Source organism: Chanodichthys erythropterus, chromosome 3 (assembly GCF_024489055.1).
Source record: "Chanodichthys erythropterus isolate Z2021 chromosome 3, ASM2448905v1, whole genome shotgun sequence".
NCBI classification, from domain to species: Eukaryota; Metazoa; Chordata; class Actinopteri; order Cypriniformes; family Xenocyprididae; genus Chanodichthys; species Chanodichthys erythropterus.
The window spans coordinates 5,576,209-5,592,831 of NC_090223.1; the positions used below are offsets into that span (position 1 = coordinate 5,576,209).

General features: G+C 38.2%; 1 protein-coding gene across 1 annotated transcript; it reads right to left on the reverse strand.

The window, feature by feature from the left end:
- Positions 1–1,175: 1,175 nt before the first annotated feature.
- Positions 1,176–16,413, reverse strand: LOC137015363 (stonustoxin subunit alpha-like). The gene is made up of 5 exons (XM_067380279.1): positions 16,367–16,413; positions 15,614–15,706; positions 15,394–15,469; positions 3,272–3,352; positions 1,176–3,114 (listed from the first exon to the last, which is right to left on the reverse strand). The coding sequence occupies exons 1-5, from the start codon at positions 16,385–16,387 to the stop codon at positions 1,595–1,597; spliced, it is 1,791 nt and encodes a 596-aa protein (XP_067236380.1). The 5' UTR covers positions 16,388–16,413; the 3' UTR covers positions 1,176–1,594.
- Positions 16,414–16,623: the final 210 nt, after the last annotated feature.

Sequence of the window (16,623 nt, forward strand, 5' to 3'; positions counted from 1 at the left end):
CCCGCGTTCCCGTTCTCCCATTCGATCTAAATAATACCATGCTATACATAATTTTGTTTTTAAAAGAAGTTTCTTCTGCTCACCAAGGCTGCATTTATTTAATTAAAAATCGAGTAAAAACTGTAATATTGTGAAATGTTATTACAAATTAAAACCGTTTGCTATTTGAATATTTTACAAAGTATTTTTACAAAGTAGCATCATTACTCCAATCTTCAGTGTCACATGATCCTTCAGAAATCATTCTAATATGCTGATTTGATATTCAAGAAACATTTATAATTATTATCAATGTTGAAAACAGTTTTACTTTTACAATACAATACTTTTGTAGAATATGTACAATTGTTTTTCAGGATTTCTTGATGAATAGAAAGTTGAAAAGAACAGCATTTATCTGAAATACAAAGCTTCTGTAGCATTATACACTACCGTTCAAAAGTTTGGGGTCAGTAAGAATTTTTATTATTTTTTTTTATTTTTATTTTTTGTTAAAGAAATGAATACTATTATTCAGCAAGGATGCATTAAATCAATCAAAAGTGGCAGTAAAGACATTTATAATGTTACAAAAGATTAGATTTCAGATAAACACTGTTCTTTTGAACTTTCTATTCATCAAATAATCCTGAAAAATAAAATTGTACTCAAATATTTTGTACAATTGTACACAATAAATGTTTCTTGAGCAGCAAATCATCATATTAGAATGATTTCTGAAGGATCATGTGACACTGAAGACTGGAGTAATGATGCTGAAAATTCAGCTTTGAATCACTGGTTATAAATTACATTTTACAATTATTATTGCAAGACTTGATTTTCCTGCTCAGACAAAAACTGAGATCAAGTGCCATGCAATAAGGCACTAAAAGATCTCAAAGAAGTAGAAAAGGAAAATGCCTTGCCCTAAATTGCCCTCACAACATCTACAGGGTAGAACAAACTGAAGGTGCATGAATGAAGGAGCAGTAGGCACTTCATCTGATTTCTGTTTACCACTGATTTAACAAGGTGCATGGAAGTGGCTAAATTAAAATACACTTTTGTTTGAGTGAGCAGTAGCCAGCCGACTAAAGGTATTAACCAACTTATTACACCCTCTGACGAAGATCAGATGAAAAGAGAGAGAGAGAGACCAGTAAAGATATTATTTATTGACAACAGTCCGACAACAGATGGATACTGCTGCTGTATAATGTCTGAACACCAAGAAGTTTTTATTGAACACCAAAGCGAAAAACACTGACAACGAGTTGTTGTTATTAAAACATCTTTACTGGCATCCAACATTTTGGAAAGAGGCTGAATAATTGACAAAACGTTTTGGACAACTTCACACAGGTTGATTGCGATCAGTATACTTCTGATTGTCGATTCTGAACACTGATAACTCAGAGTTATATTGCAGCAGGCTACTTTATCAAAAACAACAAAATGTTACCCAGAATGCATTGTTTTCTATGGTATATTACTGCTTTAATGGAAAATGGAATGTTACGGTTAGAATTTGGCCATATTTTTACATCACAGTTTTAGGTTCACTGATGAAATTGATACATTTTAATAGTTGTGTATAAAATCACTTATTGAATCAGTTTACTTTTAAAATTATATGTTTGAATAATTCAGGATAAGAAAGAGACATGTGCTGTGCCCGTCTGTTTGTCAGTTTTCCATTTACATACAAATAGATGGAAGAGCCTGGATTGGATGAATCAGAGATGGCAGAAATAATGTAGAGGAAATTATGGGGTAATACAGGGATGTTATATGGAAATTTATGACTTAAACTCTGGGTTGATATGTATGAATCTCTGATGATTCTGATGTTTTCACTCAGCTTTGCGATGATATCAGAATCATTAAACCACTTTCCTACAGAAGCCACAGAAACCATGTTTTGTTCCCCATATGGCTCTTTAAACCTGTCAGTTTTTAGGAACTCATTCAAAGCTGAAAGATATGGGTCTTCATACTTCAGAGAAGTGAGGGTCAAGCACAGCACTGCAGATAATTGAGGATTAATAATAATGCTGTTGAGATGGTCTGAGTCTTCAAATGTAAACCCTTCCAGTTGCTTGGTAACAGAACTCAAGAGGTCAAGCTCAGACTTTGCGTCGTTTAACCACTGGTTAAGCATCTCAGCATTGAATGGGGAGCTCCTGTGGATCTTCAGGATGTCTTCCAGAGACTTCTCCTCCATCTCTCCTCCTCGAATAGCAGGCAAGACCCTGTTGACTGCTTTCAGTAGCATTGCCTTGTAAATGCTAAACGAGCTCTGAAATGAGCGCAGCCTCTCTTTAATGTCTTTGAAACTATTAACCAGTGTGTTTCCTGACAGCTCATTGTATGTCATCTCTGTTTCTCCCAGCTCCTCGATTATAGCTTCAGTTTCAAAAGCCACACGTGTACTGATTTCTCTCTCTACCTGAGCTGCCTTTGAGTTCAAAAGATGAAGAGGATAAAGCCAGACTTTTACGGGAACTTGATTCTGTGGATCCTTCAGCAGAGTGGGAAGCGTCTTGTACAAACTCAAGGCCTCCACGTATGTGGTGGGGTTCTGCTCAAGGCGGACGTCACCGTGAAATGTGCAGGTGATCTTCTCTGCCATTTTCTTTTCAGCATCTGTCATTTTTAAAGCTGCATTTGCCTCAATAGAAAAAGCAGGGATTTTTTTGACCATGGCATCCAGTTCTCCCTCAATCTCCTGCTTGTTTTCCTCTTCTGAAAGTGTCCGATCAAACACCATGAAGGCCTGAGCTCCATAGAGCACAGCAACGACCACATGAGTTGCAGATTTCTGGTCGAACACCTGAGGGTAGGTGAACCGGCCCAGCTGGGACATAGTGAGCTGTTCATATCTTGTGGTTTCACTGTAATACATTGTAACTCTGGACTGTCGGTGTGAGGATTTGGTGTCACGCAAGAACTTGGCAGATCCTCCCACCTCCACCAGCCCTCCCAAGAAGCTGGCCTTCAGGGAAGCGCTTACATCGAGGAGATTGAATTTAATCGAGAGAGAGTCAGAGCTACTGAACTTCAAATCTGTCAGGGGCTTTGGACGACTGTCCAAATCTTCACTCAGTGATTTCTTATCCCACAGAGTAACACCTGAAAGGAGAAATGGCTTTAACCGTTACTCTATGTATGAAGAAGTATAGGTAGTGACGGGTAAACATGCAGGTTTGTTAGTATTTTTACACATTGTCTGGTAAGTGGTGTTTTGAAAAGTGTGATGAAGGAAATGTTTTTTAGGTAGATGCAGTACCTGGAATGAATGAATCCCTGCGGCAGTCATACAGCATACCAGGAAACAGAGGTCTTCCTAGAGCTGCCACTTCCACCAACTCTGATGGCAGGTTGAAAATATGCAAAGAGAAAAGATCAATAAGTTTTTATAACAATTGTTTGTGATCATGAAAATTTTTTAAGAGATTAGAAATGTGTTAAAAATATAGCTATTTGATCACAGAACCTCCTGAGGCCTAGACCAAGCTACATATGCCACCAAGCTGATGAAACAGAAAAGTGCTCATATGTTGCTGCCTCTGTACAGAATCTTCATGTATATTCTTCTAGTACAGACTATCTGGATCAAAACATAGATGAAGAAGAGGGGACAAGTGATAGAAGATTACTTACGCACATGTAAAACAACGCGATCATCAAACATTAAACAGCATATAAATCAAAACTGCCTAATGTTACTGAATGACATGTTGACCCAGGACAATACAGGACTGTGAAGCTTTGGGGGTGTTGATGGACTTGATCTACTCCATCTGTGTTTTCATCATCCTTCTGAATCCCATGGATGTAGTCTTTGACAAAGATGTGATTTTAAAATGTTGCTTTTTTTAATAAAACTTACCCACATTCAAGTGTTGATGAAAAAGAATGCATGAAGCAAGAGTAAAACAGTTTTTTTTTTTTTTTTAAATGGAAAGAGTTAAAGGTGCCCTAGATTGTTTTTTTACAAGATGTAATATAAGTCTAAGGTGTCCCCTGAATGTGTCTGTGAAGTTTCAGCTCAAAATACCCCCTAGATTTTTTTTAATTAATTTTTTTAACTGCCTGTTTTGGGGCATCATTAACAATGCACTGATTTACACTCGGCGCCGCGCCTTTAAATCGCGTCTTCCCTGTCTCACGAGCTCTCGACTATATTACAGCGCATTTACAAAGTTCACACAGCTAATATAACCCTCAAATGGATCTTTACAAGATGTTCGTCATGCATGCTGTATGCATGCTTCGAATTATGTGAGTAAAGTATTTATTTTGATGTTAACCTTTGATTCTGTGTGAGTTTGAGGCTATGCTCCGTGGCTAACGGCTAATGCTACACTGTTGGAGAGATTTATAAAGAATGAAGTTGTGTTTATGCATTATACAGATGGAGCAATAATAACTGACATGATCCATGATAACATGATATTTTTTAGTGATATTTGTAAACTGTCTTTCTAAATGTTTTGTTAGCATGTTGCTAATGTACTGTTAAATGTGGTTAAAGTTACCATCGTTTCTTACTGTATTCACGGAGACAAGAGCCGTCGCTATTTTCATTTTTAAACATTTTGCTCAACTCAGATACGACTGACGATAAGGATTTTACCCGGCCCTTGTGAACGCAGCATAATGGCGAGATTGCTGCGGAAGACGGATTGACTTTTTATGAATAGACTTGTGACTTAAGCTCCACCTCTTAATCATGAAGGGACGCTCCCCGGTGGACAACACGATTTGCTTTATCCCCTATGGATGGTCTCCTCGGCTTTGGGAGAGGGAAGTGTTTTTAATTCATTCATTAATTTATGTATTTATGAATTGTTGTATGACAGGCAATGGGTAAGGGAGGGAAGTTGGGGGTAAGTGAACGGAGAAACACGCCTTCTGTGTGTTGAGAGTGTGCTGTGTAAACGTGCTGTTTGAGTGCCAAATATTTGATGAATTGAGCGTGAAATTCACTGTGTGTAGATTAAGTGAGGTGGTGAATTGCAGGTTATTCCATGTTAATTCAGGGTTCATAGCCCCTACTTCATTGTACCCAAGAAAGGCAGAGGGTTATGGCCAATCCTGGATCTGCGAGTCCTGAATCGGTCCCTTCACAGGCTGCCGTTCAAGATGCTTATGCAGAAACGCATTTTCGAATGCATCCGTCCCCAGGATTGGTTTGCAGCGATTGGCCTGAAGGATGTGTACTTTCATTTTGCCTTGACACAGACCCTTCTTATGGTTTACGTTTGAGGGTCTGGCGTATCAGTACAAAGTCCTACCCTTCGGGCTAGCCCTGTTGCTCTGCGTCTTTAGCAAGGTTGCAGAGTTAGCTATTGTTCCCCTCAAGGAACAGGGCATTCGCATCCTCAACTACCTCGATGACTGGCTCATACTGGCCAGCTCGCGAGAGCAGTTGTCCAGACACAGGGACATGGTGTTAGCTCACCTCAGTCGGTTGGGTCTTCGGGTCAGCTGGGATAAGAGCAAACTCGCCCCCAGGCAGAGGATCTCTTATATCGGAATGGAATTGGACTCGGTCACCTAGACAGTGTGCCTCAACAAAGAACGCATTCAGTTCATGTTGAACTGCCTGAGTTTGCTCAAGCACAGGACAGCGGCCCCACTGAAATCTTTTCAGAGGCTCTGGGGGCATATGGCATTCGCAGCCGCAGTCACGCTGCTCGGATTGCTTCATATGAGGCCTTTTTAGCACTGGCTTCATGGCTGAGTCCCAAGATGGGCGTGGCAACGCGTTTCCATAACACCGGACTGCCATCGCACCCTCACTCAGTGGTCAGACCCTTCGTTCCTGCGGGCAGGATTTCCCCTGGAACAAGTGTCCAGGCATGCAGTGGTCTCCAAAGATGCTTCCACCACAGGGTGGAGAGCCACATACAACAGGCATGCAATCTCGGGTCTATGGACGGGGCCTCAACTGCATTGGCATATCAATTGCCTCAAGTTGCTAACAGTATGTCTTGCACTGGGCCGCTTCAAAAAACAGCTGTTGTCAGACAAGCACGTACTGGTCCATTCGGACAGCACTGCGACCATTGCATACATCAACCACCAGGGTGGTCTACGCTCCTGTCTCATGTCGCAACTCACCCACCATCTCCTTCTATGGAGTCAGAAGCATCTGAAGTCGCTTCATGCCATTCATGTCCCATGTGCGCTCAACCGGGCGACTGGAGACTCCATCCCCAGGTGGTCCAGCTGACATGGCAGCATTTTGGGGCCGCACAGATAGATCTGTTTGCCTCTCTGGACACAGCCCATTGCCAGTTGTTCTACTCCCCATCCGAGGGCACACTTCACTGTAGTGCAGACTCATGCTTGTCTCCTCAGCAAAAAACCAAGTGTAGGTGCATCTGCATCCGTACTTATACCTGCACTGCGGGACGGAGCAGGTGCTATTAATCATGTACGTCAATATCCATTGGCTCATTTAGTTTACACTCAAAGGTGATAGGGCTGTCTAGTGATATCCCAATTCAAACAGTTTTTTGGGAGGAAATTTTACATATATATTTCAGATATTTGGCTGATGCGCTTGCCTTTTAAGACCCAGCGGAGCTTCTTCTAGTGAGAGCTACACTGATTACTTGGTCGCGCTGCTAATTAGCTATTAGAGCTGTGAATCTTTGGGTAGACAGCGATTCAATTCGATTCACGATTCATAGGTGTTCGATTTGATTCAAGAACAATTTTTGCAAATTCAGAACGATTCGATTCGAGACGATTCACATTAAAATTCAATGTGATTCGATTAATTTGATTCGATTCTGCCTTTTAATATGCATTTATAGAGATATTGGGATATTAAAATGTTTCCCTCAACGTGTTTTACTCAGGGTACGAATTACACAGCTGCCTTCAGGAGGTCGCGAAATAAAATGGACCGAAGATTGCCTGCTGAATATTATAGGTTGTATTTTTAAACAGAATAAATATTTTTGAAGCGTGTTACAATCTGAAAGGTGAATATAGATAATTTAATTTTTAACAATGAAAATGTATGTGAAATGTATAGGTTGTATCGTTATAGATATGTATCGTTTTCGACATATCAGATATCAGTGAGTGAACTTGTGCATATTTTAAAACAAAATATTGTTTGCAAATAGCTTCAAATGATTACTTCACAACTGCAGTAGAACTTATTTTACCATTTTTACTTTTATTCCCTTAATCTTTTTATTACTCAATTATTATTTAATTAATTTAAAGCATCCCTGCCACACTCTGCCTATGATGATATTGTAGGGAGCACACCCTAGGAAGTAAAATGAGCTCACATGAAATAATTTATAGGGAATTATAAAGAGTTGTTTAGTTTACGGCAGCGCAACTGATTCGAACAGCATTCATTTGCTCGAGCTGTAATAAGCTCTGGTAATCGATATAAATATCCAACAATCGTGAAAACACGGTAACTTAAAGGGGTGGTTGCATGCGATTTCACTTTTTTAACTTTAGTTAGTGTGTAATGTTGCTGCTTGAGCATAAACAGTATCTGCAAAGTTACAGCGCTCAAAGTTCAATGCACATGGAGATATTGTCTTTTAAAGTTATGGCAGTTTAATGCCTACAAAAACAGGCTGTTTGGACTACAACGAGCTTCTTCCCGGGTTGGTGACATCATAAACCCTTGCTATTAACATAAACACGCCCCCGGGATCACGCAACAAAGTGGGCGAGGCCATGTGGCGCAGCATAATGAAAGTGGAAGAGTTGTTTACACCGAACGCGAGCTGCGCGACACGACGCGTCAAAAGATATAGAACCCATTATAATCTGTGATATTTTCTACACTGGATGCGGCGCTGAAGACAGATTCCTGAATCTACACGAGTTTAATGCTGGATTTACACAAAGGTTTTTACTGAAAGATGAAGCAGTTCCCACTTTAAAAGCAGAAGCTGCTGTTTATCGCTCCCAAACTGTAAGTACGTTTTATTGTTTGTCTTTTAAACGTAATGTTATAGTTCTGTTGCTATTTTTAATGCATCTAGGACGTATACAAAGAGCAACTCGTTTTTGCTAGCCAGTGCTAGCTAAGTTCTAGTTCAACAAACACCAACAAACGTCTATGTTCATAGACAAACAGTTGTTCATGCTATAAATTAAAAGATACCTTTACAAAAATGCGGCTACTCAGTCATGTATTCGGCTACAGTAAAGATTTAATCAGGATAAAACTGTATATTGAAAGCTAACAAACAGCAGTGACAGCTTATCTAAACACTTTGACACAAATACTAAATTAAATACCATTCATAAACATCCTTCAAAAGTCGCGATTGCAGAGGTTCTACTTTTTCCTCTTCATCTGGGTCTGATTTGGCTCAATTTGATACAGCAATGTAGGCGCTATTATGTACTTTCCACCAAAGCGCGTAACTACGAATGGTAAGGGGCGTGGCGTTTCCGGACGCTTCAGCGAATCACGACAGACTGGGCCATTAACCAACCTGCTGACCAATCTGAGCACATTGCGTATGTCGGAGGGAGTGGCTTCATAGAAGCAGGAAGTCAAACGAGCCGTTCATATGACAGTGCAAACAGAGGTGTAGAATAAAGATAAAATAAATGAAAAATACAGCATTTAAAAAAAAACGAAGCATTAAGACATGTTAAACTGTGCCCCCAAAACACAATCAAGCCTAGAAAAAAACCACGTAACCACCCCTTTAAGATCGACAGTTTAAGACATTAAATTTTAGAAGCACATAATACAAGACACCTTCTTTTAAAAAACTACAAGAGACTTTATTTATTCTAACACAAACTAATCTAACACAAACACACACATATACACACACACACATTCATACACGTACGTAAGGAAATGAGAAAGAGATTTAAGAGAGGGAGTGATATGATGAACAGAATTCCTAGCCCTCTACCGCACGCATTATGATAAATTTATAAAAAAAAATATTTGACTCTTTTTCTTTTCTTAGAATGGCTTAACTTGAAGTGCTGTAAAAAAAAAAAAAAATGGAAAAAATATTTTAAGGTACTTTATGATATGTTGCCATATGGCAACAATGCGCAATAGTGGAAATAACTTAGAATAAGTGTAAGTGTATATAGTTAATATTTTTCCTCAGAAATGTTGTTTGTATTGAATAAATTGGTGCTATTATAAGCTTTAGCAGTAAATAAACAACACCTTATACTTATTTTCCAACATCTTTTGTTTATGGAATTCATTATTTTGCTGAATAATGCTTTATATTCTTTGAATTTCATTACTTTTTTTGTGAATATTATTTAAATTGCAAATGTAGACAGTTAAAAACAAATCTAATACTGTTCATCATGTATCATAAAACATTGACATAAAACCAAAAACATTGTAGTTCATGAAAATTCAACATTACGCAATCTTATGAGAGGAAGGTTATGAACATGAACCCCCCATAATCCTCGAAACGTCACCTTTTTTCTGTACGAAACTTCAAAAAGCATTTTTTTTCAGAGGTGAGACACATGTAGACATCACATTTGGTGCTCTTCACCCTAACAATACACTTACAGCCACTTGCACCTGCCTTTTTGAGACACTATGGTAGGCCAGTGGTTGGTCTGGGCCAGTATACTGGCTGTGGTGGCAGATCTCTGATGTTGATTTAATCCATAAATCAAATGCCATGGCAGTCCTTAACAAATGACTTATCAACATTATATCACTAGCATTAATGTTGTTATTGTTACATTTTAACAAACTGCAGCTGGCCTTTGCTAGCTATCTAACCTATTATAATAATGTCATTCCATTATTGCGCAGTGTTGCCGTAAGGCACAGACATTTTATTGATTTACCAAAAACTAATTTCATAATTTTTTTTGAGTGGTGAATATGTCATCATACCTTACCTGAGATGATGTTAACAATTTTTTTGTGAATGTGACATGGGCGGGTCCTTGTTTGTTACTGACGTTTTAATTTGCTTTCAGCAACTACATACAAGAGACGGCAGTCTGTCAGAAAATCGCGCCACAGAAAAAAATTGCATGTCATGTGACTTAACCAAAGCACATCATTGGCTAAACTAAGGTCTTCTCTTACCAACAAAAAAACAAAAATGTTCTGTTAAAGAGACGGTGGCAAGGAAATGAACACAAAGTGTATGTTGCCATATGGCAACACTATGCGGTAGAGGGCTAGCAAAATATGCGCTTCAAAGACCTGAATGAACCATGAATCATTCATTTAAATCCACCAGTTCAGTTTTAATCTAGAGGTACTTGCTTGCATCGACTTTAAATGTGAATTTCCCTCGTCGGCGTGCAGAGAAGGGTTTCCCAAGTCGATGGTTTGTTGCAGGGTCTTAAAGGTCCGGGTTGTGTTTGGTAAAACCAAATCACGTTTTAGCTTGCTGGAAAAATGAAAGGAAGTTTCTTTGTCACTGGAGTTAAAGTTGAAGTGGCAAAAGTCGTTGGTTGAACTTTGTGGCAAAACTTAGAACATGAGACTTTCAGCGGAAAATAAAATTAAGTAAAAGAAAAGTGAGTGAAAGTTGGATGGCTTGAATGAGCTGCTTGTCTGTTCTTCTATTTCTCTACTCCATGGTTACTAGTAGTTCTGCTTACTGATCTGTGATCAGTCCAAATGACAGAGTTTTTATTGACGAGTCTGCTGGGCCTTTTGGCTCCTTTTCTGAGCTCTGCTACTTTTTCTCACTTCGAGCCAGTATCTATTGTGACATTGACTGAGATTGTAGGCCGGATGAAACCCTCCAATTGTCCTTTGGATAGTATCCCGTCATGGCTATTTAAAAAGGTCTTTGACATTATTGGATCTAGTATTTTGTCTATTGTTAATGGTAGTCTGATTTCTGGTATGGTCCCGTTGTCATTGAAACATGCTGTAGTGCAACCTCTTGTTAAAAAGCCAAATTTGGATTGCTCTGATTTATCTAATTTTAGACCAATATCAAAACTTCCGTTTTTATCTAAGGTCTTAGAGAAAATTGTTCTTAGCCAATTGCAGAGTTTTTTGGACCAAAATGCTGTGTTTGAGGTTTTTCAGTCCGGTTTTAAAGCCCACCACAGTACAGAGTCTGCATTGCTAAAAGTGCTTAATGATATTTCATTGTTAAGTGATTCTGGTCATTCTGTGGTTCTTTTGCTTTTAGATCTTACTGCAGCTTTCGATGCGATTGATCATGGGATCCTCGTTTCACGCCTTGAGGAAGTGGCGGGTATTCAGGGTACTGCTCTTAAGTGGTTTAGGTCTTTCTTATCAAATAGAAGTTTTTCTGTTAATTTAGGCCAGGCCTATTCATCTTCTGCCCCGTTGACTTGCGATGTCCCCCAAGGATCCATTCTTGCCCCTATTTTATTCTCTCTATATATTTTACCTCTAGGGACAATTTTTCGCAAGTTTGGAATTTCCTTTCATTTTTATGCGGATGACACGCAAATTTACTTGCCCTTGAGGAAAAGTAATGAAAAAGCTCTGGATTCCCTAGTGAACTGTTTAAAGGAGGTTAAAGTCTGGTTGTCGGCAATTTTTTTAAACTTCAATGAGAGAAAAACTGAGCTTGTTTGGTTCGGTGGTCCTGCTCCTCCTGAACTGTCAAATTTAGGTGAGCTGGCCACTTTTTGTAAACCTGTGGTTAAAAATTTAAGGGTACTGTTTGACAGTTCTCTAAAATTCGATAAACAGATAAATTCGGTCGTTAAAACAATTTTTTTTCATTTACGTCTTTTGGCGAAGGTTAAACCTTTTCTTTCTTTTAATGACTGTGAGAACGTGATCCATGCTTTTGTGTTACACGGCTTGACTACTGCAACTCTCTGCATGTAGGTGTTTGTCAAAAGGCATTAAACCGGTTGCAATTAGTCCAGAATGCTGCTGCCAGGCTCTTGACGAGGACACGCAAATGGGACCATATTTCTCCTATTTTATCTTCTCTGGGCTGGTTGCCTGTCCAGTACAGGATTGATTTTAAGCTCCTGGTTTTTGTATATAAGTGCCTGAATGGATTAGCTCCCTCATACTTGTCAGAGACTTTACATTTGCATAAGCCTTCCAGGACTTTAAGATCTTCTGATCAGTCTGTTTTAATTATTCAGAGGACTAGATACAAGTGGAGGGGTGATCGGGCATTTGCAGTGGCAGCACCAAAGAGATGGAATAGCTTACCATCTCATATTAGAGTATCTTCCACTCTAAACATTTTTAAAAGACGTCTGAAGGCTCATCTTTTTAGTTTAGCTTTCGAGTCTGCAGTGTGTTGAGGCATCGGCTTTTGTGTGTACTGTTTTAGAGGTTTGTTTGGTGCTATGTCTTATTTTATGTAGAATTTCTTCATTGTACAGCACTTTGGTCAACGCTCTGTTGTTTTAGTAGTGCTTTATAAATCAATAAACTGAAACTGAAACTACTCTGGTCACTGCTGACCGGTTTTCTTTTACTTTGCTCGTTCGTTCATTTTCTCTTGTCTTCTATCTTGCGATATGACTATTTAAACTTAGGTGTTTGTCACACCTCTGAAAGGAGTTTTGGCCAATCAGATATTGTCCTGTTTCAAAAGGGCTTTTCTCTGCCCCCAATCATAAATAGGTGTTACTTTCCATCTCTGCTTTAGCAGAGAGTACCATTTTAACCACAATTTCTATTAAATGGAATATGATACATTTTAAACAGATTTCATTCAAGCCAGGATTTAGGAAAGAGGAAAATAATTAAATCAATTCCAAATAAATCAGTCATTCAAGAGTTATCACATTTACATGATTTGTGAGTGTTCTAAAGCAAAACTGGTTACAGGTAGCCTAGTATTAAAATGTATGCAGTTAAAAGATGTTTGATAAGTCAATTTAAAATAGTTTGGAACAATTTTGATGCAGTTTTAGAACGGTCTTCTTTGGTTTTTCTGTGAAGTTAAGAAACAAAAGGTCTACAATGTCTCTGTCCTTTTGATCTGGTGATCAAAGACTCTTTATCTTCTAGGTGTCCATTTGGTGTCACAAATGGCTGAGTTTATCACTTCTGCCAGGAAGCATGGGGTGTTATAAAAGTAATTAAGCAAAGATTTTCCTGTAGATGGCAGGAGCTTGAATTTCGATTCTGAATTAGAATTATGTTTTGAAAGAATCATCTGAATGATTCATTTGTCTGGTTCGTCCACAGTTCCTACATTATGAATGCATTTATTTGAATGAATTCTGATAACGAGAGAGCAAGAGAGATAGAGTGCATGAGAGTATGAAGCTGGAAAGTTATCACCTCATTGCTGAGAAATATATAATATTTTCATAGGGCTGGGCGATATATCAAAGCATTTCGTCAGTAAAGCCGGTTCCCTGATTGCCGCTAAATCACCATCGCCTGCTTTCAAATGAAGCGGCATTTAATAGACAGAGCCGTAGTTCACTGATAAGCCACGCAATATCGCGTTCAATATCGATATGTATCGCCGTCAATATTGAACGCGATATTGCGTGGCTTGTCAGTGATCTACGGCTCTGTCTATTAAATGCCGCTTCATTTGAAAGCAGGTGATGGTGATTTAGCGGCAATCAGGGAACCGGCTTTACTGACGAAATGCGTGTGACAAAAGCATTCGATATATCGCCCAGCCCTATGTTTTCAGCAGTGAAGCTTATTTTATTAAATTCACCGGATATAGGTTGAAAACCATCTGCTGAATGTGTGCGTGCAAGCAATTCCATTCCTATAGGAAAAAAATATCTACATATATAGACAAACCCTGCGTTCCAATGTCCATACTATCAATCCTAAATAGTATGTGAGATTAAAATAAGTGTGTCCCAAAGCATAGTATGTTGAAAAGAGTATGCCAAAAGTCCCCGGATGGTCTACTATTTCCGGTAGATTTTCGAAGTGTGGATCCGTGCACACTATAAAGGCTAATATTGCCCACAACCCATTGCGCGTTGGACGAGGATTCAGTTCAGAACTACAAACACGAGTAAAAAGTGTTAAACTACAAAACATGGCGGATATACGCGATCGACGCTGAGAGATTTCAGTGACTAATAATCAGTTTAACCTGATAGAAAATATATATTTAATGTTACCCGTGTTATTTTTCATCTGCAAATACCAATGTGGACTTTTATAAAGATCTGATTGGCCATTAACTTTTATATGCATTAATATGAGGAGAGTTCTCCACATGAAAGACTCGCGACTGCAGATCAACGTGCTGCATTTCTCTCCGATACGGTAGGAAATTAACTAAATGAAATGTGGAGGATGTAAGATGATTGACAGGCCAGTTTACGGTGACTGGATGCGACAGAGAGAAAATACGCGATTGTATGATGTGTTAGTATGTCCTAAAGCTTGTCTACTCTTTTGCTACACACTCAAAAGTAAGTACTTTTTGTTCACAGAAAGAGTATCTACTTTTAGGGTGTAGTATAAGTAGGCGAATTGGAACGCAGCAAAAGTCTATAAATTCCCACCTACCTCAATAAAAAAAGCTGTGAGTTTTAGTGCGAGTGCATACATCGTGGCTGCTTCATAATGCAACATTAAAATAATTTTTATAGGCAAACGTGTCGCCTTGTGGTGGCTTGGAATTCCAATGAGTATCAGATATGCGCGTTTCGACATTGGTCGCATGTCCAGAGATCGGATATGTATCTGATTTAAAACCACATTTGGAAGTGGCTCAGATCAGATGAGAAAAAAAAAAACGGATCTTTGTGTTTACAATTGTGTGCAACAAATTCCAATCTGTGTCAGATGTGAGCAAAAAATCAAATTTTTTTTGGGCCAATGTAAACGCAGCCATTGTTAGTTAGGCCTACTGTAGTAATAACTATAAATTATGCATAAATACATGCAATTAACCCTAAACCAAACCCTCATCCTAAACCTAAATACATCTAGTTAATTATTAATACACTGTAATACTGACATCTTAAAATAAAGTGTAACCTAAAATTGCAGTGCTTCTAATTAAGTGATAAAAAGCAGTTTCAAATGTTGTACACACAGCCTACTCATCTTTGCATCAATAAAATGTGCAACATTTTGTTTTACTACCAAAAATATGCAATATCTAATTAATTAAACTTACAGTGGAATGTTTTCATATATTTAACTGCACGCAAGTTCCCCAACATAATGCATGATGGGATACGATTAGCTTAGCATAGTGTGGGTTTAGTGTGCGTTGCACTTTGGCATTTTTAACATATGGGACAGTCTTGCACACTTACTTCCTGCCACGTGCACACACTCTCAATTCCACAAGTGTGGGTATTTGGACAAGACACAAGTATTTAAATGTTAAGCAGCAAGCTCATTGGCTACTGATATAGCAGGAACGATGTGATTTCAAGCAGATTTAGTTTCATGACAGAAATGTGTATTTTGTAACACCAGTAACACCTCACCTGGAATTCCTCTGGGTGCTCCTACAGTTTGGTGTTTTAAAGGTCCAATCTCATGGGGATTCTGTTGTAACATTTCCTATTTTTGAAGAAAATGTTCATTAAATCATTTTCTTAAAAAATTAAGAAAACAAACTTCTGTAGATTCTTTTTTTTTTTTTTTTAAATCCCTAATCTTTTGAAACACATCTGCTTCCACTTTTGTCTGAGGGAGTGTATTTACCTCTGCATTTATCACAGCAAGATACGCCAGCCACAGATACACATAAATGTAGATGCAGTTCAGCTGCTTCAGGTACATCAAATGTGTCGCCATCTTAGAAAAGTAAACAAGGAATAAAAGATACTTCAGTGCACCGAAATAACTGCTTTCAAGAGGAAAGGAGTTAAAGAATACATACAATATATCCACTTTCTCTATGCTAACTGTGAACCTATTTGTCATGTCAAATTCATTTTGTAGAAAAACTATTCTGGAGTTTCAGTGAAAATAAGAGAAGATTGTGAAATATAAGATTAAACCACTTTAGGGCAGAGAAGTTTAAATCAAGCAAATGCAGATGTAAAAACTATACAAATGAACCAGCCAAATGAATTTATATTTGTTTGTATGGCAGTGCTGAAAATACTACACATATTAATCAGTAAGAGTGTAACATTCTAGTCTTTTCTCTTTCAAAACCTCTAAAAAGCTTGTGTAATATATATATATATGTTCCTTATATGACATTTTTGGTGTAGATTGAGGTTTCACGAAAAAAAAAAAACTGAACCCAAGTTTAGACATTTAATTAATTCTCTCAATGTTTTAAATTTAAAGGATGGTTATTTAATTCATTGCTTAAACAAATCCAATGTACTGTTTTACAGACATGTTTTTTATTAAAATGAAGAAGAAAAAAACACCAGATTAGAAAGTGTCTAAACAGCACATTCACACTAACATTACATGTTCATATTGTATTAAATTAATTACCTGGAGTCTCTGTTTGTCCATGGAAAGTACAGAGTTGAAATCGTCTGGTAATGTCTTCAACTGAAGTCTGAAGCTAACTGGATTTCTGTAGTGATATTTATACTCAGAAAAAACTGTCCTTTACCCTTTATTGGCCCAGACTCTGCTGACCCCCAAGATGAGATTTGAGATTAGCGCCTCCATTTGCACATAACAGTTCAACATTAAGGTCAATGTCATTCGTGTTTGTACAAAAAAAGAGAGAGAGAGAGAGAGAG